This window comes from Lemur catta, chromosome 2, assembly GCF_020740605.2.
Source record: "Lemur catta isolate mLemCat1 chromosome 2, mLemCat1.pri, whole genome shotgun sequence".
Lineage (NCBI taxonomy): Eukaryota > Metazoa > Chordata > Mammalia > Primates > Lemuridae > Lemur > Lemur catta.
The window spans coordinates 10,258,246-10,280,217 of NC_059129.1; the positions used below are offsets into that span (position 1 = coordinate 10,258,246).

The 21,972-nt window shown below is 43.1% G+C and overlaps 2 protein-coding genes across 2 annotated transcripts; one reads left to right on the forward strand and one right to left on the reverse strand.

Annotated features, from left to right (window-relative positions):
* Positions 1-7,483: 7,483 nt before the first annotated feature.
* On the forward strand, positions 7,484-11,944 carry LOC123632405. Its single transcript, XM_045542640.1, has 2 exons — positions 7,484-8,712; positions 11,314-11,944. The coding sequence occupies exon 1, from the start codon at positions 7,600-7,602 to the stop codon at positions 8,662-8,664; it is 1,065 nt and encodes a 354-aa protein (XP_045398596.1). The 5' UTR covers positions 7,484-7,599; the 3' UTR covers positions 8,665-8,712; positions 11,314-11,944.
* A 6,879-nt stretch (positions 11,945-18,823) lies between these two features.
* On the reverse strand, positions 18,824-19,723 carry LOC123631986 (RAD9, HUS1, RAD1-interacting nuclear orphan protein 1-like). The gene has a single exon (XM_045542123.1). It carries the CDS (start codon positions 19,583-19,585, stop codon positions 18,824-18,826), a length of 762 nt encoding a protein of 253 aa, XP_045398079.1. The 5' UTR covers positions 19,586-19,723.
* Positions 19,724-21,972: the final 2,249 nt, after the last annotated feature.

Genomic DNA, 21,972 nt, shown 5'->3' on the forward strand with positions numbered 1-21,972 from the left:
CCAAAGCCTGAGGAAGACAGTGGGATGCCCATTTGACAGATGGGAAAACTGAGCTCATAGTAGGCACAGAGCAAGAAACTGATCAGTGCATAGAAGACAAAGCTAATTGCAAAGCATTAGTCAATTATTCATTCATTCATCACTTAGCTCCCAGGGCCAGGCCCTGTGCGAGGGTACAGCAGGGGATCAGGCCCCATTCCTGCCTCAAGGAGCTCACATGGGCTCAAGGGACAGGCATGAAAGCACCAAGGGACACGAGGATGTGACCAGGGCAGTGTAAGTGGAAGGCACACGGCTGTGGGCACCCAGAGTGGGGCCCCGTGGTCCTAACTGAAAGCAGGGCCTGGACCGAGGACTGTGGAGCAGGTGGATTATTTGGGGAAGTGGATCCAGGGAGCAGAGCGAGGGACCTGGAGAGTGAAGGAGAGAAAAGCTAGAACGAGGGTGCCTTTACAGAGGTGGCCACACTGCGGGCAACTGAGTCTTTACCCGAAGGGATCGCCCAGGAATCCATCTAGAAATTGTATCATAACTGTCTGCCCAAGGGACAAATGGGAGAAGCGTTTATCCCCAGGTTCCTGCCTCCCGTTCACTGCGGGCTGCCCTGTGGGAGCAGGGTAGGAAGTGAGGGATGCCTGAATCTGGTCCAGGCTTGCATGGACTGTTTGCCAGAGTCCTGGCTGGAATCCGAGCTGAGGCCAAGAAGATGTGAGGCAGGAAACAGAAAGTGCCCAACCTCTCCCCGGCCAGCTCAGGGGTGGCAGTGAGCTAAATCCTCCAGACTAGATGTCTCAGCTGAACTTGCCAAAGGGGATGAGAGTGGTGAGAAATAGAGAGAAAGCAGGCTGGGCAGAGGAGCCTGGCTGGACAGAGGCCAGTGGGTGTGAAAGAGCCCATGCCAAGAGGATTCCTAGAATGCGGGGCGACGTCGGGAAGCAGTGCAAGACGGTACAGGCCACCACCTGCTAGACAACCTTGGCATGAAGCTCCAAGCAGGAAATCAGTGGGTCAGATGGAAGAAAACATTTTCTTACAGTAAAGATTGTGAAACCGTGGACTGGTCATTGAGAGAGAGAGAGAAGGAAGTTGGAGAAAGTATGTTGGTGGGGTTAGAGCGCTCACTAATGTAAGCATTTCTGTTTAACAGAAGGGAAGGCCCAGGGTCTTTGGGTCCTAATCACCCTAGAGGGGACTCAACCCCAGCTCTGTCAGCCCCAGCCCGTGGGACCTCAGGGGCAGCATGGTGCCTGGTGTCTGGTTTCAAAACACAATGGACGGGCGCGTTGGCTCACGCCTGTAATCTTAGCACTCTGGGAGGCCGAGGTGGGAGGATTGTTTGAGCTCAGGAGTTCGAGACCAGCCTGAGCAAGAGCAAGACCCCGTCTCTACAAAAAATAGAAAGAAATTAGCTGGACAGCTAAAAATATATATAGAAAAATTAGCCAGGCATGGTGGCATATGCCTGTAGTCCCAGCTACTCGGGAGACTGAGGCAGGAGGATCGCTTGAGCTCAGGAGTTTGAGGTTGCTGTGAGCTAGGCTGATGCCACGGCAACAGAGCGAGACTCTGTCTGAAAAAATAAATAAATAAAAGGAAAATAAACCCCATATCTCTTTCCAAAGTAAAGGATAAAAAAAATAGTAGTATATTCATACCAAGGACTAATACAGAAAATATCATGAATAAATCTCAAAATGATTATGCTGACTTAAAGAATCCAACACACACACACACACACACACACACACACACACACACTACAACCTATATGATTCTATTACATAAAATTCTATCAAATTCAGATGAGTGTGTCAAGAAGAGACGGAAAGAAGGGAGGGAGAGACAGGACAATGTTAAAAAGAAACAAGAGGAAACTTTGAGGAGTTTTGAATATGTTAATTATCTTGATTTTAGTGATGTTCTTATGGCTGTATACATATGTCAAAATTCAATAAATTGTAAAATTTATATAGGCTCTGTTTCTTACATATCCCTTATATCTCTGTCAAGATGTAGAAAAATATCTGATACACAAAATGAAAGGGTTTAAAAACAATTTCTTGGACAAAATTTTGAAAATAAATTTTATTATTTTGTAGAATGTAACTTATAAAATAGTTTATATAATTAAGAAAAATAAGTAAGTTACACACTTACACTGAATGGAAAAATCGACATTTTCTTTTGCATAACTTACGAATTGCCCGGAGAAAATCCTTTGAAAATAGCCAACAATATACCAAACTTGTATCAATGACAGGGCAAATATAATCAAAATTTCAAATTAAACATATACATTATATATGTGTGTGTAGATAGAGAATTATGTTTCAGGATATGGGTATAACAGGCAGTTGGTACAGAATTATATTGGAATTATTAATATTATTGCAATAGAAAGTGTAGGCTATACTTAAGGCCAAGTTTCTCAATTAATGGGGTTTTTTTGTCAATGTTTATTTTCATTCTGAATTGTTTTAAAGTATATGAAAGATTTGTAGAGTAGAGGAACTCTACGTAGTATAAGGTTAAAACCAGAGCATCAAGGCTAGTTAGAAAACACAATTCCAGGCGGCACTGGGCGGGAGTCGCGTGCACGCGGCGCGGTTACCGTGACCTCTCTCAAATTGAAACCTAAGTGCATGTAGCTGGAATAATTTCATCTGCAATTTTATTAGTTCCCTCACATGTTTTGATATGATCCTTCCAAAAAAAATTGATCCATCTACAATTATACATTACTTTTCCCTTTGCTTTTAGAATGTAATCCAGGCAAAAACAATGGATTTTACCTTAAATTTAAGTGGAGTATCAAAAAGAATCTTTTTTCCCCTCTTCCTCCTGTCTTGAAGCCATTTCTTTGTTCATTGATCCACATAAATATGGAATAAAAAATCAGAATTCAAAAATACTGTTTATAGTGCTAGAAACAACCTACCTTCCAGTGTGTAACTCCTAAGAGGAAGAAAGTGGTACATTACATATATGAAGCTTGCTTTGAATGTGGGCAGTTCATAGAACATGTGAACTAGGATACTCGGTGAAAGACGAGGGAGCAAAATAACTGAACTATGGGAGATGGAAGGACTTTAAAGTTAAACCAAAGTGGAAAGAGCACTGATACCTGCTGTTTCCAAATGTTATCCCAAAATATGGCATTTTCACATGCTGAATGCTTCGAATTAAAGGAAATTTTAAGGCCTCCGAAGCAAACCTCAGATTATCAAAACATGTCCTCTTTAGTAGATTCAAAGAAAAAATCCAAAATAAAAAGAGACTATGTTTGAACTGAATGACATGATAATATGGCAATAAAATGTCTCCTTCTGGGCTGGGAATTCCACTTTGTGTAACAAGACTGTGTGGTCTCACATCACCCCTAACTAACCTAGACATGTGAACATCTGAAACAGGGGTGGGTATGCCATTTATCTATGTCACCTTACTGCCTGTGAGCCTGGACTGTTCATTTTGAAACCAAACAGGGAGAAAAACCAAGGTGACTTTGACAGTTGACAATCCAGGGATCTCGAAGGATCCTTTTAAGAGACAAAGTTCATCAGCTTCCATCCTGGAGGATTTGGGGACAATACCCAGAGGGCTTGGCAGCATCAGGAGTGATGGGTGGGGAGTGCCCAGCTGGTGAGTAGGGCCCCAGGTGACCAGGACAAACCCCCACTGATGACCTGGGCCCTGTCCTCAGCTGAACTCCCTAAAGGTTTTATTCTGCCTGATTGCACAGAGTTCCCAAACTCATTCAGGCCTCTGACGGCTTAAAATCACTGCTGTGCACCCCATAGCTCTTTATTCTTACATAACTGTAACTTTGAAAGTATGCTTCATGCATGTAAAACTTCAGCAAGACATATGAATATGTCCTCTGAATTAAAGAATAAAAAAGAAATTGAAAATGTATGAATAACTGGATTTAATTACAATTATTATGGGAAATGGGCACACTAAAAAATATTAGGATAGTATGGATATCCCAAGTTCACCTTTGAAATGGAGATGTAAAAAAATTAAACTGTCCTTGGATTTTAATTGGCAAAAAATTATTTTCAATGAATAATCTAATTTACAACAAGCAGTCACTGAGTTGGTTTGCAAATATTCTAATAATGATTTAAATCCTTTTGAAATGTCATCTTCAATGATTTTAAGCAGCATGCAATGTCAACAATTGGTATTTTAAAAAATCACCACTGTGTTCTGATCTTCTAAAATTGATTCATGAATTTTGCTTCCTGCAATCTTTTCTAAATTTGGAAGTAGTCTTTATATGTTTTTGGGGTTTTTTTTTAACAATAACAGGCACAATGGGATTCTGCAAAAACTGTTTCAGTAAGCTAAAAGTAATTAAAATTATTTAAGATAATCACTGGCTGATGAAAAACTGTAAAACATAGCAATTCTCTCAATTGAAAATGAGATAAGCTAAGAAGTACATTTTCAAAATGTTACTTATGTTTGCTCCTTATTAAAGCCAGGAATGTAAAATTGTAATAAATTCTAGTTTGGGCATCAATATTATATTTAAATTCAATGTTGTAAGTTTTAATACACTCAATTTTCAATTTTTCATTATTTTTCAACTGATTTAATCTTGTAGGGAAAATTAGCCATTAAAAAGTTAAGAATTAATAAAAGTACATGCTGGTATACAATTTCCCTTTCACCTGGGGCTCCAATATGACTTGGCCAGGCACTGGACATAACCCCTTTTCATTTTCCTGAAAGGTCTCAATATTTGGTATATTCATTTTCTGATTGAATATGTGTTTCCTCTTCCTCTCAATCTGTCTTAGGATTTTTCCCCAGAAATAATCTTGAGTCTTTAAAAAATACTATCACATGCTATGATTTGGGGTCATCATATCCCCCAATAAATGGACGCTTGCATAAAATAAATTTTGTGGCCAAGCATATTGGCTCATGCCCATAATCCCAGCAATTTGGGAGGCTGAGGCAGGAGGATCGCTTGAGCCCAGGAGTTCCAGACCAGCTTCTGGAGACCCTGTCTCTATAAAAAAATCAAAAAATTAGCTGGGCATGGTGACATGCACCTGTAGTCCTAGCTACTTGGAAGGCTGAGGTGAGAGGGTCGCTTGAGCCTAGGAATTTGAGTCCAGCCTGGGCAACACAATGAGACTTCACTTCTAAAAAAGAGAGAAATATATCTCCAGAGAAACCTCAGCAAAGTAAAGCAGCCAGGGCTGCAAGAAGGAAGCTCTTTACTATTGACTGGCCACCAAGTTGGTCCCCAAGCCACAGCGACACCTCCCTCAGATGGTATATCCAGCTACCACAAAGGCAGCACAAAGATTTAGCTACCTTTTGTACGTACAGATCTGTTAATACATACTAATAAACTGCATTCTCTCTTTTATATTAATACAGTGGGGGCTTTTGTTGGCAGATTGCTTCTCCCATAAAAACAAGGAGTTTCTCTTATATCACCATTCTATAAATATAGCAATTGACATTTTCTAATCAATGTCAAAAGAAAAAAGCCCCACCCTGGAGATAATATAATGACTATTATATTAAATATATATGGATTTTCTATTCTACTCCATGTCTCCAGGCTTATTTTGATATATTAAAACTATTATATATATATATATATAACTATTTCATAAAGGTAAATATTCCATATAAAAAAATTTCAAGTTTTTTACCACTAAGAAACTAAAATTCCTGGAAAATATACCATGTTTAAATACACTGAGAGTTGGCCAGGTGCAGTGGCTTATGCCTGTAACCCCAGCACTTTGGGAGGCCAAGGCAGAAGAATCACTTGAGGCCAGGAGTTTGAGACCAGCCTGGGCAACATAGCAAGACCCCGTCTCCACAAATATTAGAAAAATTAGGGGCTAGGTGTGGTGGTGCATGCCTGTAGTCCCAGCTACTTGGGAAACTGAGGTGAGAGGATCCCTTGAGCCCACAACTTCAAGGCTGCAGTGAGCTATGATTGTACCACTACACTCCAGCATGGGTGACAGAGTGTAGATCCTGTCTCTAAAAAAAAAAGAAAACACACTGAGACTTGTGTACGCTGTGGCACCATGACCAGTGTTCCTGAGTAGCCTAGGGGGAACAAATTTGTTTTTAATTTTTTTCCCCCATCTTCTGCAGTATAAGAACAAATTTGTATCCTGGGTATTTAGTCCAGAGCTTCTGCTTTCTGATTTTAGATTTTATTCTGAAAATATATACTTGTTTTATAATATTGTTTTAAAATACTATCAAATAAAACTGATATTTTAGGAAGTTGGACCATGTTTTTATTGTGTGGCATCAGGCACAGCTGAGCCATATTTCAGGGGTACAACCTGGGTTCATAGTCTTACTGATGAGTTCAAGTAGTTCTTAAAACATTGCTTGCTGAACTTGCAAAAACACCTACAAAAAAGAAATAAAAAGTTTCACAATACATTAAGATAAACAAAGGAAGCACAGGAGAACCTTTTGTACTATCTTCATAATTTGGTTTTTTTTTTTTTTTTTGGTAGAGGTGCAGAGGGTGGGGGTGGGGTGTCTCGCTGTGTTGCCCAGGCTGGTCTTGAACTCGCGGGCTCAAGCGATCCTCCCACCTTGGCCTCCCAAAGTACTGGAATTACAGATGTGAGCTGCTGCGCCTGGCCTACAACTTTTCTATAAACCTAAATCTATTCTAAAATTTAAGTTTATTTAAAAAACAAAATTTCACTTTTAGCAAGGGAGCAACCAAAGGCCTATACTTGGTTATAACTTTTCATTAATACAACCTGAATGACACCAGGTCTGAACCCGGGTTTTAATTTTCTTGCACCGTGTTCTCAAAGCTTGAAATGAGCTCATTTTAAAGCTCTTTAATTTTCAGGTTCCAGCTAGTTTTTCTATTTTTCACACGTTTTTCCTCCCAGGGGGAAAAGTAGTCCCACTTTTCAGTTTCAGTATTAAGGGCCTGGGCAAACAGGTCAACAAACAAAAGGGAAGAAACCGGAGGGGGCGGAAAACTCTCAGGGAATTCACCTCCGGGTCTGCTGTTAACTAGCACCAGTATGTTAACAGTCGTCGCTGGGGGCAAATAGATAAGACTGGAATCCAGATCTGACAGTAGACCCTAATTTCGCCATTTCTCCACCAAAATAAAAAAAAAAACTGAACTTCTCAGAAAGTGGCTGCATCTGGGGGCCAAACAGCACTCCCAGCCGTGCGGGGGACTTTCCTATCCCTCCCGGACCGCGGGAACAGTCTGCTGCCCCAACCAGGGTCCAGCGGCGCCAGTAGTTACTAATGTCACCACCCACAGAGCTCGAAGGGGTGCGCGGGAGTTAAACACACTAGAGGTGAGGAGAGACCCTGCGCAGGCGCAGAAGGTGGCCGCGCAGGCGACGGGGCGTACTGCGCACGCGCGCCTCTCGGGCAGGCGCCTGTTCCGCCGCAGGGCGGGCGAGAGACCGCCTCACTTTCCCGCCCTTGGGCCCCACCCCTCACCCCCCCCACCCCCGACGGCTTTGCCCTGGGGACCGAGCGGCCGCCCCGGACCTTGTGGTAGCGGCGCCGCTCGCCTGGTCGCCTCTGCGGACCTTGCGGCGGCGACGGTGGGAACCCATGGAGCTTTCGGGAGCGCCCGTGGTTACGAACGGGAAGCGGTCGGGCCTGGGCCGTTGCAGGCATTTCTTCTGGCTGGGAGTCATCTTCGACGCGGTGGGCATGGCGGTGCTGTTCACCGGCGTGTTCTGCAACCTGCTCTTCTACGACACACTGGTCTACATGGGGTCCATCATCATCTTCTTCAGCCTGCTCTGGTGGATCTCCTGGTACACCGGCAACATCGAACTGCTGCCCGAGGAGGCCTCGAAGCAGGCCTGGCGCGTGCCGCCCGCCACCGTGGTGGAAGCCCTGCGCCAGAACTTGAGCCACCGCCTCTCGCTGTCCATAGGCAGCGTCTCCACCACCTTTTTGCAGATCCAGCGGCGCCGGCGCGGCCGCCAGCGGACCTTGCGGAGGACTACCTCGCTAAAAATGACCGTCACAGGCCTCGTGGAAAAAGAGCAGGAAAAGGAGAACAAGGACGCAGAGGGAGGGGAAAGTGCCAAGGAGAGCGGTGCCCCTCAAGACTTTTGCAAAGAGAGTCTGGGTCCCAAGCCTGAAGATGACAAAAGCTCAGAGGCAGTTGGCTCCCCAGGCCCGCCGTGGTTTGGTCAGCAAGCTGTGTGCCCATCGGACCAGCCTCTGCCGCCCGCCGTCCTGGCCTCGAAAAGCCTGCCTGTAGTGCCCTCCATCTCTGTTGGTCAGCCTGTAGGCATTTCTGTGAGCCAGCCTGTGGTTTCACAGAGCCAGCTCCAGAATCTTCCTCGGGCCTCTCAAACTGGGGCTCGGCCTGGTCAGGCTGCTGGAACCCAGGCTGTGGACTCACGGGTCTCTCAGCCTGCCCAGACCTCCCGGAGCACCCCTGTAGTCCAGGAGATTTTTGTAAGGCCATCGTCGCATGTCCTGAAGGTTCCTAAGAATCCAGTTACTCCACCACTACCTGACCAGAAACTATCTCAGGAGCTCCCTGACACCGCGTCACCTGTCACCGAGGCCACAGCTCCAGCCACTCAGGCCCAGCAGTCCGTCCCCACTGAGAGTGCGGCAGCCCCCGTGGCAGTGAAGAAAAGTGGCCCTCTCTAGTAGGGACCGGACCCCAGCCATTTGAGTGGCTGCTCAGGCCTCTGGCAAGTAAGTGCCTTTGGGGGCAGAGTCACCACCTACACGAATCCTTGACTGTTAGTCCTGGTCTGTGTTTTCTGGTGGCTTCCACGACCCCTCTTGTCCAAAAGAATAAAGTTAGTGGAAGCGAAGTGGCCTTGTCTTTCAGGAACTAGCTGTTTTTGTAGGTTTTTTTTTTAACCCTGGTGGTCTGAGTGGATGAGTGCTAGTAAGGTTTTGCCTGCTGCGAAAGATAACAAAATCGGTTCCTTTTATTTAGGCTTGGGAGAGAGAGAGTGGTAATTATGTTCTTTTGGGAGCTATAAGGTCTGGGAGTGGGTGGAGGATTTGGGCTCTGCAAGGTTTTTGAAACAAGAGATTTTAGGTAGTACAGGAACCCAGCATTAAACGGCATTGGGACCTAGGGTGGGAAAGTTATTTGCTTTTCAATTCTTTTTCAATCCTTTTGATTTTTATCAGGAAGAATGTCCTCAGTTTGAGGTTGGTGATCCCTTAGAGCAGGTAACTTTTTTTTTTTTTTTAAAGGCGGGCTCTCACTCTGTAGCCTAGGCTAGAGTGTAGTGGCACATCATAGCTCACTGTAAACTCCAACTCCTGGGCTCAAGTGATCCTCCCATCTCAGCTTCCCAAGTTGACAGGACTATAGGTATGAGCCACCATGCCCAGCTAATTTTTGAAACAATTTTTTTGTAGAGACAGGGTCTCACTATGTTGCCCAGGCTGGTCTCAAACTCCTGGCCTCCCAAAGTGCTTGGATTACAGGTATGCACCACGGTAACCTGCGCACATAACTTTTGAAACAGTACTGGAGAAAGACCATGAAATTGATACACAGAAATGGGCATTGTATATCACTGTGTGCAATGATATATTGATACCGTATGTATATCATAACAGCACTTAACCCACAGAGAAGCAGGGTCACCAATTCTGATCTTCTCTATCTTTCTAATTGACAAGAGGTTGAGGAGTTAAGTGGAATTCGTCCTCAACAGTCTTACTCATAAATTCATTAAACAGGTTAGCACGGCCGGGCGCAGTGGCTCACGCCTGTAATCCTAACACTCTGGGAGGCCGAGGCGGGTGGATCACTCCAGGTCAGGAGTTCGAGACCAGCCTGAGCAAGAGCGAGACCCCGTCTCTACTAAAAATAGAAAGAAATTATCTGGCCAACTAAAACATATATATATAAAAAAAAAATTAGCCAGGCATGGTGGCGCATGCCTGTAGTCCCAGCTACTCGGGAGGCTGAGGCAGTAGGATTGCTTAGGCCCAGGAGTGTGAGGTTGCTGTGAGCTAGGCTGAGGCCACGGCACTCACTCTAGCCAGGGCAACAAAGCGACACTCTGTCTCAAAAAAAAAAAAAAAACAGGTTAGCACAAAGGGTCTTGTCATTAAGTAGAAAGCTCATGTGATAATACAAGTAGCCAAATGTTTTCCAAACTTCAGAATCATTCAAGTTTCAGTTGTACAATTAATTTTTATCTGTAAATTGACTCAACTGGCCAGAGGGAGAGGGGGCCTGGCTGGGCAGATCTGTGGCCAACTTGGTCTATTTCACTTTGCCCCAGTGACACTCAGATGTGGGCCCACCATTCTCCTTCCAGAATACCAAGCCTTCTCAACTTGGTTCTCTGGCCAACCAAGGTGATTTGCTAAGTCTTCAACTCCCAGATTGTGATTCTACCTTTTGGCGCCTGGCATTTGCCAACAGCAGAGTGCCCCACATGTAGGTGGTGATGCCCAGATCCTGGCCAGAGAGGCAGGCACGCGCTAGGAGTTCCCCGGGGGAGCAGGAGTGGAAACTGATGCCCCAGCTTGGCCTCTGAGGCTCATGTGGCTAGCCTACAGCAGGGAGAGAAGGGGTGCTGCTGCCATCTAGTGGGTAGTGGCCAGAGATGCTGCTACCTACATCCTACAGTGCACAAGACAGCACCCCACAACAGAATTATCTGGCCCAAAATGTCAATACTGTGAGATTGAGAAATCCTGACCTTTAATAATCAAAAACTGCTCTATAGTTCATGAGATACTTTAAAAATTTTTAATTTGATCGTCAGGTGACTCAGCCTTTATGTAGTAATTGTATCTTCTCTACATGAGAATCTTCTTCATTTTTGTTTTATTTGTCTTTGTATCCCCAGTTTGTACATCTCTGAATCAACACAGATTAGAGCATTTAGTAATAATAATAGCTGAACTTTAGTGCTATTGGATGATAATTCACTACACATGGTAGGTACTAAGTGATTTATAGACACTCCTCACAACAGTTTGTGTTGGACACCATTATAATCTTCACTTCAAAGTTAGTAGATTTGATATTGAGAAGTTAAGTAATCTGTCCAATGTCACACAAATGGAGGAGCTGGAATAGATGTACATTTAATGTACAGTATGTTATACGGTACATATTATAAGCTTTCCTTCCAGATTAAAGTTTGTAACTTGAGCTGTAATACTCCAGATCAATCTGTGGGTTACTTCTTGATTTAAAGCTTTACTGGCACAGAGAGAATGAGAATCAGCAACTCTTTAGTTTTCTTGTTTACTTCAGATTATTTTGTTTATAAATATCATCTGAAATAAAAATTGCCTTTTTCTTTTCAGAACTCACCAATGTTTCTTCAGATTTAACTGCCAACTTTATAAAAGCACACTTATCCTCATCTTGTTTTGGAAACCTCCATCCACAGTCCTGACCTCTCTCAGACCAGCAGACTTACTGGACTGCCTCTGCCAAGTATACCTGTTTCGATAATGGGGATAGTTTTCCAGCTTCAGGTGATAAAGTTATCTATTGCCAGAATTTTAAGCCATAATAAACTGCGCTATTCCAAATGAACCTTGTTTTAAAATAATTTGGTTTTTAAAATAGACTTTTCTCATGAAGGCATTCCAGCATTCCAAATGGAAAATAATGTCTCACATACTCTAGGTGAATATGTATGTAAGTAAACTTCCCACAGAAACGGATATTAAAAAACACAACTCTTTTTATCTCTTTTTTTTTTTCCTGACAGCTCTTTAGAGTCCAAACAACTCTTTTTATTTAAGGATATTTTGTGACCTCTTTATGAAATAGCTATCAGAAGGTATTAATGCAATCAGTGCATTATAATATGCTGCAACTGATATGTATATGCTCACAACTTCTGAGTTTCTCATTTTCCCAAGTATTTAAAATCTGATTTTATTGCACATTTTAATGATAATCTAATAAAATTCATTTAGGCCTGCCTCCTCTTATGTTCTTTCTTTATATTGCTGGATTATTTGTATAAGACTGCTCTAATACAGATATAGTTTCCTTTTGAAATTTCCTGTTATAGGCCAAGTGGGTTTTTAAATGGTACAGTACCTTTGATAGAAACTTACAAAAATTCTAGTTTTTATAGTTTTCCTTTCTCTGTCTCTTGCTTCAATATTTATGTATTTATAATTTTAATAACTCAAGCTGGAAGACTTTATGCACTGCAGATGCTTGGAAAAAAGAACAATTGAAAGGACGTTATGATAAGTGAAATAAACCAGTCACAAAAAGATAAATGGTGTACGATTCCACTTATATGAGATACCTGGAGTAATCATGGAGACACAGTAAAATGGTGGTTGCCAGAGGCTGCAGGGAGGCAGAAATGGACAGTCGTTTAATTGGTACAGAATTTCAGTTTTGCAAGATGAGAAAGTTCCAGAGGTGGATGCTGGTGATGGTTGCAAAACAATGTGAACATACTTAACACTTAAAAATAATTAAGATGGTATATTTTATGTTGGGTGTATTTTACCGCAAAAATTGAATTAAACTGACAATTTATAAGCCATATGATGTTTATAAATTTCTTTTTAAGTAATATATACAATAGTTGAGTTTCTATATATATGGAATGCGCCAGGTAAGCCCAGTTGTTTTAATAACTCTAGAACTACAATTAGGAACTTAGAGAAAAATTAAGTTTAATGTACTATGGAACAAAGGACATTGTAGAAGGGGGTGTGTAAGCATTTGCAGGAACCCTCAGAAAAGCCTTTTATCATGCAATGGCTAATCAATACTAGTATGACTAGATTTTATCTTGGGTAAATAGAACCTTAAGAACTTCACGTGCTACCTACAGTGTGCCTAGAAACAGAAAATGGTCACCTTGAAAGAAAATACAAATTGCTTTCATCTTAGTGAATACAGATGTTTATGTATTTTAAAAACACTAAATTTTTCTGGTTTATTTTTTCCAAGTTTTAAAAGAAATGTTTTTATAAGATGGGTAAATATTTAAAATGTAATTCTTTGACTATATATTTCCATATTATGAAATTAAAAAAGCAGGCTGGGCACAGTGATTCATGCCTGTAATCCTAGCACTCTGGGAGACTGAGACGGGAGGATTGCTTGAGGCCAGCAGTTCAAGACCAGCCTGAGCAAGATCAAGACCCCCACCACCCCGCTACAAAAAAATAGAAAAAATTAGCCGGCACACAATTGTAGTCCCAGCTACTTGGGCGGCTGAAGCAGGAGAATCCCTTGAGCCCAGGAGTTGGAAGTTGCAGTGAGCTACAATGACACCACTGCATTCTAGCCCTGGCAACAGAGTGAGACTCTGTCTCAAAAAAAAAAAAAAAAAAGCATAAAATGGCACACAGTGAAATCTCCCTATAACCCTACTCCTGTCACTTGGCACAGTTCTACTGACAGATATTAAATGCTATTAGTTTCTTGTCAATTCTTTGATTTATATATATACGATGAACATATATTACACGTATAATGTATGTTCATTATATATATGATATATATACAAAGAGTTTATGTATGCCAGTGTTCCTTTACATACTGTGCAGCACCTTGCTTTTTTCACTTAACATACATCTAGGAGAGCTTTCCATTTTAGGAGTTAAAAAGTTTTCTTATTCTTTTTTTGAACATGTAGTATTACGTTTAGTGGATGTATCAATTAATTTAACTTGTTTCCTATTGATAGATACTTTGGTTGTTTACAATCTAATGTTTCTAAGCAATAATAAATATGGACCTTGGTCCATAGGTAATGATTGACCATTGACTTTAAGATGCCCAAAGGCCATGTAGTCCAGTCCTTTCCACCCTCCACCCCCCAAAAAAAACCTAAGAAAAATCATAAGTGACCTGCCTAAGATCACATAGCTCATTAATAGCAGAGGCTGAACTAAAATCTTACAATCCTGAATTTGAGTCTTTTTCCTACCAGATCAGTATAATTATCATTTCACTGTATTATAAATAACCTCCTTTAAAATAATCATCTTAGAGGTTTGAACTTGAAATGAAAAAGGATAATTTTACCTTCTCTCCTAAAAGTGTTCTGCAGAAGAATGGGCTCAGTAAAAAAAAAAATTATTGACTATACTATATATTATATATTCTGTACCTTCCCCTTTGTGCCCCCTTTTCAAGTTTCTCTCAAGTTATTAATATGCAAGTTAAAGTCTGATTTCATAAGTTTGTAAGCTCCTTGAAGTCTGGAATCCTCTCTCCCTTTCTTCTTTTGTTTCTCCCCCGGGACATAAAATACACTTAAGTATGTTGGATTTAGTTTTATTCTTCTAGTAATTAAGGTCATACTTGACATTAACCTGAATAAAAATCAATGTGTGTTCTATTCAACACTATTCTAAGCATTTCATTTAATTTCTCTGCCATAGTCAAAGCTCAATTGTGAAAAGGCTAGGGATGGTGACAGTGTAAAACAACATGACAGAGCTCAGAGTCTTATTTTTACCTTTGATCTTATCGAAGACTTTCAAAACTGGAGTTACTAAAAAGTTATAAAATTGATTTTTACTTAGTACATATTAAGTGATAGCTCCTACAAGGAACACAAAGATGAGATTTGGTCTCCTTAGAAGTCATTTCCTTTCGGTTTTTACTACTGTACTTTTCTTTGTAGAATCTTCTTGGTAAAAATCTGAAAAATGTCCAGGCATAGTAGCTTATGTCTGTAATCTCAGCACTTTGGGAGGCTGAGGCAGGAGGATTGCTTGAGGCCATGAATTTGAGACCAACCTGGGCAACATATCGAGACCCTATCTCTGAAAAAATTTAAAAATTAGCCATACCCATAGTCCCAGTTACTTGGGAGGCTGGAGTGGGAGGATCAGTTGAGCCCAGGAGTTTGAGGCTGTAGTGAACTGTGATCACACCACTGTATTCCAGCCTGGAGGACAGAGCAAGACCCTGTTTCTAAAAAAATAAAAATAAAAATTAATCTGAAAAACATATTCCAAGTAGGAATTAAACAGCATGAGACTCTTGTATAGTACCACCGTTGTTTTCCAGCAGAATAAAATTGAAAGTGATTTGCATATGTTCTCTCAAGAATATTAAAACAAAAATGGAAATTTTAGGACTTTTTACAATACGATTTTGTATATTATACTTTGCTTTTTTGTTCTTGAATTGTTTCAAATAAGTTTTGTGTTTATACCAGCGGTTCTTAACTGGGATGATTTTTGTCCCCCAGGGACATTTGACAACGTCTGGAGATATTTTTGCTTGTCACTATGTGGAGGCGGGTAGTGCTACTGCCATCTAGTGGGCAGAGGCGGGGGATGCTGCTAAATATCCCACAGCACACAGAACAGTCCCCTTCCCCGCACAACAGAGAAGGATCCGGCTGGCCCAGAATATCAATAATGCCAAAGCTGAGAAACTACTTTATACTTCTTTGTGCTATTAGGGTAAGGAAGGGTCTAAATTAATTATCTTTGAGAGGGAGAATATATGCTTATGTGTATATGTATACATGCATGTGTATTACAAAAGACATAGTTGAGATCTCAAATTTTTGTTTTTATAAGTGTGGAGTTTTTATAAAGATAATTGACTCATAAAATACCTGTTGACTCTTTGGAAAGGATAAAGGAACAAATGGGACATCTGCTATTTTTTTTTTTTTTTTTTTTGCTATTTAGAAATTGTTGATCTGGCTCCTCCCCCACCATTCATCCATTTCCAAAACATTTCTTGAGCATTTATAGTGACCTTCTCATCCACAGCAAAGAATCTTTGGAAGCCATTCTGACCTCATCTTTCTAGCCAGTGTTGATTAGATTACTGGAGGGCACCTTACCCAAATTTGGCCGACCAGAAATTCTTTTTTGGTGCCTTACAATATCCTTGTATCCTTAGAACAAACTCCTTTTCTGCTTACACTAGCTCAAGTTAGTTTCGGATACTAGCAAGCTAAGAGGCTTTAACCAACAGAACTACTCTAGGGATGGTTGTAAAATGTATCTCTAGGGAATGACTGCTCTTTTGAAAAAATAGTTTAATGGGTCTTCTGGGTATGTGAAAGTAAAGCAAACATTCATTCTGGAATGAAGAGGCTCAGAACAATTACAAACAACATAATGCACAGTGAGGTGAAAGGACAGCTACATTGTGGGCAGGGCCGTGCCTTTGTGGGTAGCATGTTAATCCTTGTTTGTTTTTTTGTTGTTTTTGTTTTTGGAGGGGAGGGTCTTTATTTTCTTTGACTAGGGCTGGAGACAAAGGAAGATGGGACTCTGGGGAAGGCAAGACTGAATAAAGGAGGCTTTTATCCTGGATGAGTTGGCCCCTGGAACAAGTTGACTGAGTAGAGGCTCCCAAAGAACTCTAAGTTATGCTATTTAGTTTTAAGAATTTTTTGTATTATTCTCAGGGTTCCATTTAAATTTTTAAACAAAAGCTGGGTTCAGTGGCACTCGACTGTAGTCCCAGCTACTCCGTAGGCTGAAGTGGGAAGATCACTTGAACCCAGGAGTTCCAGACCAGCCTGGGCAAGCATAATGAGGCCCTGTCTCTGAATAAATGAATGAATGAATAAATAAATGAATTTAAAAAAACAACAATATGGCAGCCTAGCTGTGCTTTGGGAAAATAAGGAGCTTAAGGAGAAGATATATATATATATATATATTTTTTTTTTTTTTTTTTTTTTTTGAGACAGAGTCTCACTCTGTTGCCCCGGCTAGAGTGCCGTGGCATCAGCTTAGCTCACAGCAACCTCAAACTCCTGGGCTCAAGCGATCCTCCTGCCTCAGCCTCCCGAGTAGCTGGGACTACAGGCGTCTGCCACCATGCCCGGCTAATTTTTTCTATTTTTAGTAGAGATGGGGTCTCGCTTTTGCTCAGGCTAGTCTCTAACTCCTGAGCTCAAACGCTCCGCCCGCCTCGGCCTCCCACAGTGCTAGGATTACAGGCGTGAGCCACCTCAACAGGCTGCCAGAAGCCTCCAATGTGGCCAGCTCTGAAATGTCTTGAGGGTGAATGAAAGAGAATGATGCTCTCCGGCTCTGTCCATCCCAGCCATCGCCACCAGGTGGCAGCACCTCACGGGCTGAGCCTTCACACGTGTACTCTCCGTTCAGCTCCAGCCCCAGGGCCTTTGCACTTGCCGTTCCTGCTGTCTGGAATCTCTTCCTCGAAATATCTGATGGCTCATTTTCATTTCATTGTCATTTTCTCAGGGAGGGAACCGTGGCCCCTTTGTGGAGAGGAGTTGGCCACCTCTATTATATCACCTGGTTCCATTTTGACAACAGTTACCTTCTGGAATTAACCTGCTCTGATATTAGTTTAACTGATCAGCCTCCCCTAAAATGTCAGCTCCTAGAGGGTAGGGATCTCAGTTTTGTTCACAGCTGTCTTCCCAGTACCTAGCGCAGTGCCAGGCTGCACAATCAGACTCTGTCCCACGGGGAGCTCGTGCCGCACCAGGAAGCCCCAGCAGCAGAGGGGAAGCCTGGGCTCCCGCACCTGGAGCTCCTCCGAGGGGGGACCCTCCCTGACTGGGCGTTCTGGGGAAGGCTTGCAGGGGGTCTCCAGACGCCCACAGCTTGCCTCTTCTGGTTAACGCAGCAGGTGGGTGGGGCAGCCAGAGCTTTCTATTCCCCATGACTTGGCAGTGCCCTTGTTATTTAATTTTTTTATTTAATTTTTTTTTAATTGTAGAGACGGGGTCTCGGTCTTGCTCAGGTTGGTCTTGAACTCCTGACCTCGAGCAATCCTCCCACCTCAGCCTCCCACAGTGCTAGGATTACAGGCGTGAGCCACCTCCACAGGCTGCCAGAAGCCTCCAACGTGGCCAGCTCTGAAGTGTCTGGAGGGTGAATTGAGAGAGAATGATGCCCTCCGGCTCTGTCCATCCCAGCCATCGCCACCAGGTGGCAGCACCAGACTGCCCGTAATCCTAGCACTCTGGGGGGCCGAGGTGGGAGGATTGCTTGAGCTCAGGAGTTCGAGACCAGCCTGAGCAAGAAGAGACCCCCGTCTCTACTAAAAATAGAAAAATTAGCCGGGCATGGTGGCGCATGCCTGTAGTCCCCGCTACTTGGGAGGCTGAGGCAGGAGGATCGCTTGAGCCCAGGAGTTTGAGGCTGCTGTGAGCTAGGCTGACGCCACGGCACTCTAGCCTGGGCAACAAAATGAGATTCTGTCTCAAAAAAAGAAAAAGAAAAAGGAAACCTAAAAAAATATATATATATATCCACTTGGGCTGCTACAGCAAAGAATACCATAGACCTCGTAGCTTATAAACAACAGAAATTCATTTCCCACAGTCCTGGAAGCTGGGAAGCCCAAGATCAAGGCACCAGCAGATTCATGGTGTCTAGGGAGGACCCAACTCCTGGTTAATTGGTTAATAAATGGCTGTCTTTCCACCTTGTCCTCACAAGGTGTAAGGGGGGAGAGAGTTCTCTGGCTTCTCTTTTATTTTTGTTTTTACCTTACCTTCCTAATTTATCCTTTTTATTTTTTGTGATTCTAATTTTCTATTTCATGAGAACTCTGCCTTCACGACACACTCACCTCCCAGCACCATCACACTGGGGATTAGGTCAATCCATCTTACCTTTTTTTTTTTCTCTAAAAACTTTCTGCAACCATTTGTTTACATACATTTTAAACAGTTAATACCAGAAAAATATGAAGTGAACAGTTTATGACACAAGGTATCTTAAAAAGCAAATCAGGGAAGTGAATTCCCTTATGACTCCAGGACTCTAGTTAAGATACCTTTTTTTCTATTTGCGTTATTTCCCTTTTATACTCTGTATACTCTTGAGAGCCAGGAAAGTGACTTTAGCAACTCTATGAAAATCAGCAATTTCTGGAGATTGTTGATGAGAGAGCTAGTCGGTTTTTCACAAGGAACTGGCTTCTGCTCAGCTTCCCTCGCTCCCTGAGGTAAGCAAGCAGGTGCTGTCGTCTCCTCCACGTGACCTCGATTCCATACTTGTTCTCAGGGGTGTCTTTAACCAGAATGGGCCCAGGCTCTGGGCTGCTAGTAGTAGCAGTGCGAAGAGAGCAGCTTGGAAGGCTATTTTCCTTCTGTTCAGGGGGAACAGGTTCTTCCTTCACAGAAGAGGACTCTGGGGTCTGGATGTCAGGGGGAATGAACACGTAAGGTAAACTCTGAAGTGCATGTACTGACAGGTCCCTACAACCTGGGGGACTGAGCATTGGAACTAAGGGTCCTCTGGAATTGTCCTTTTCTGATTGATTGGGGCACTCCTTGATTAAGGGGATCTCCAATGTCTCTGAAATGGAAGAAGATTGTGGACTCTCAAAGGTTAGATGTGGAAACTTGGAGGTGGTAGATTTTCGACTTGAATGTCTTGCCTGGTCTCGGTAATGATGTTTCCGGTGGGCTGGGAACTGGCTTTCTGCTGTTGTGTCAGACTCAGGTGATATCCAGGCAGTGATGGTGCTGTGGTCAATGGGCTGCCCAGGCACCTGTCGCGTGTGAGTGATGGGAAGCGGTGGTGACCCATAGCGGTGTTTGGGGCCCTCCAGTGGTTGGTGGTGGAATAGCAGCCGGGCTTTCTGGGAACGTTGGGGCCGTTTTTTTCTGGGAGGCATCAATAGGTGAATGAAGAGCAGTTAGTAACCACATGATGCTGTTTGTCTTCAGGTTGGGAAATAGGCTCCAATTTTAACCCATGCCCGCCTGGCAAGGCCCGGCCGCCGCTCCTGTCAGGGCGCAGAGCGTTCGAGCCCCATCTTACCTTTTCAATGAATGTAAAGTAAGTGGCGGATTAAACACCTCAGCCTGCCTATCATGGAACTAGAGTTCAATATTGGGGATTAGGGTTACATATGAATTTGAGGGGGGACATGCTCAGTCTACAGCAGAGGACAACTGGACTCGGTTCCATTTGTCTCTCCCTCATCTGCTGTGTTCTCATGGGGATGTTGGGGTGCACAGGAGCAAGCTCCACGATGCAAGCCCATTTCGAGCCTCTGTTTTCATCACATCAGCTAACATTCCACTGACCAAAGCAAGTGACACGGCACCAGCCGAAAGAGTGGAACAAGTCACCCTCTTGTGGTGGAGCTGCAGAATTACGTGGCAGTGCGCATCAGGAGGAATAACAGAGCCATCGTTGCCATCTACCCTAAAGAGGAAGCCAGGCATCAATCTACCCTAAAGAGGAAGCCAGGCATCAGAGAGACTAGGAAGCGCTCAGTCAGCATGTGCTTTATTAATACAGATACTCCTCAACTTACAATGGGGTTACACCCTGATAAACGCAGCATTCAGTTGAAAATGTTGTAAGTCGAAGTGCATGTAATATATGTAACCTGCCAAGCAGCAGAGCTTAGCCTAGCCTACCTTACATGGTCTCAGAGCACTTACAGTAGCCACCTTTGGGCAAAATGATCTAACACAAAGCCTATTTTATAATAAAGTGTTGACTATCTCATGTAATTTGTTGAACACTGTACTGAAAGTGAAAACCAGAATGGTCGTGTAGGTACCTGAAGTGCAGTTTCTACTCAATGCGTGTCACTTTTGCACCATCGTAAAGCCGAAAACTCATCAGCTGAACCACCCTAAGTCAGGGCCTGCCTGTCCCGTGCGCGCCTTGCGCAGGCGGCCGCACAACGCACCCAGGCTCGTGCTGCAGCGCCACCTGCTGGCCATGGTCCTTCCAGAAATTGAAATGCGGGGCAGAGTTGGCGCGTGCTCAAAGGTTGCCCATCTTCCTTGTTATAAATAATGGTAATGATAATAATGATCATTTGGGACTCGGCTTCCTCTCACACCATCAGCGCCCTAGGCTGACAGAAGCCTCGAATGTGGCCAGCTCTGAAGTGTCTTGAGGGCGTCTATTCCTGATTTACGTGAAGGTGGTGCGTAGGCTCCTGGCTTTGTGGAAAACAGAGGCGCTTCCTCTGTGCTCAGGGCTTGTTCCCGCGGCACCCCTCTCTCAGCTGGCCCTTTGACTGCCCCCGCCCCCAGCTGACTTTGGGGGTGACGGTCCCCGTAGTACAGGGTTGGGACCCCAGAAACTGTGGGGTTTTTTTTTTTTTTTTGGAGACAGAGTCTCACTCTGTTGCCTGGGCCAGAGTGCCATGGCATCAGCCTAGCTCACAGCAACCTCAAACTCCTGGGCTCAAGCAATCCTCCTGCCTCAGCCTCCCGAGTAGCTGGGAACTACAGACATGTGCCACCATGCCCAGCTAATTGTTTATATATATTTTTAGTTGTCCAGCTAATTTCTTTCTATTTTTTTAGTAGAGATGGGGTCTTGCTCTTGCTCAGGCTGGTCTCGAACTCCTGAGCCCAAATGATCCGCCCGCCTCGGCCTCCCAGAGTGCTAGGATTACAGGTGTGAGCCACCTCGCCCAGCCTAAGGAGAAGATATTACTGGGAGTGTATATTGGCACAGCCACTTTGGAAAGCTTTTTGATCATGCCTTGTATACTCTCCAAGCCAACAATTCTTTAGAAAAACGCTTGCACATGTGCATCAGGACACTGTACAAGAGTATTCATAGCAGCAATTTACATAATGGGGGGAAGAGAAAAAGGAAACAAATGTTCATGATAGGAAAATGGATAAGTATTAAGTCATGGTATATTCATATAATGTAATGCTATATGGCAGAGAGAATGAACCACAACTACATACAACAGGGATGGATTTTAGAAGCATAATGTTGATGGAAAATGAGAAGTGGTATAATAAAGCATAGAAATAATTTTATAAAATTTAAAGCCAAGCAAAAGTAAGTAGTACATTGTTTAGGAAGATATATGGTAATTACATTAAGAAAAGTTAAAATGATTTTTAAAAACTCAGGATAGTGATTACTTTTGGGAGGAAAGCAAGGAGAAGATGGGCTCTGGGAGGAGCACACAGGAAGCTCCAATATAGTACAGGTTACTATTCTGTTTCTTAAATTGGGTGGTGCATTCTCAGGTGTTCATTTTATTATGTTTTATAACGGACATTAATATAT

Excerpts from the sequence above, each read along its gene's own strand:
- LOC123631986 (XM_045542123.1), bottom strand. The coding sequence starts at position 19,585 with ATGCCTCCCAGAAAAAAACGGCCCCAACGTTCCCAGAAAGCCCGGCTG.
- LOC123632405 (XM_045542640.1), top strand. The coding sequence starts at position 7,600 with ATGGAGCTTTCGGGAGCGCCCGTGGTTACGAACGGGAAGCGGTCGGGC.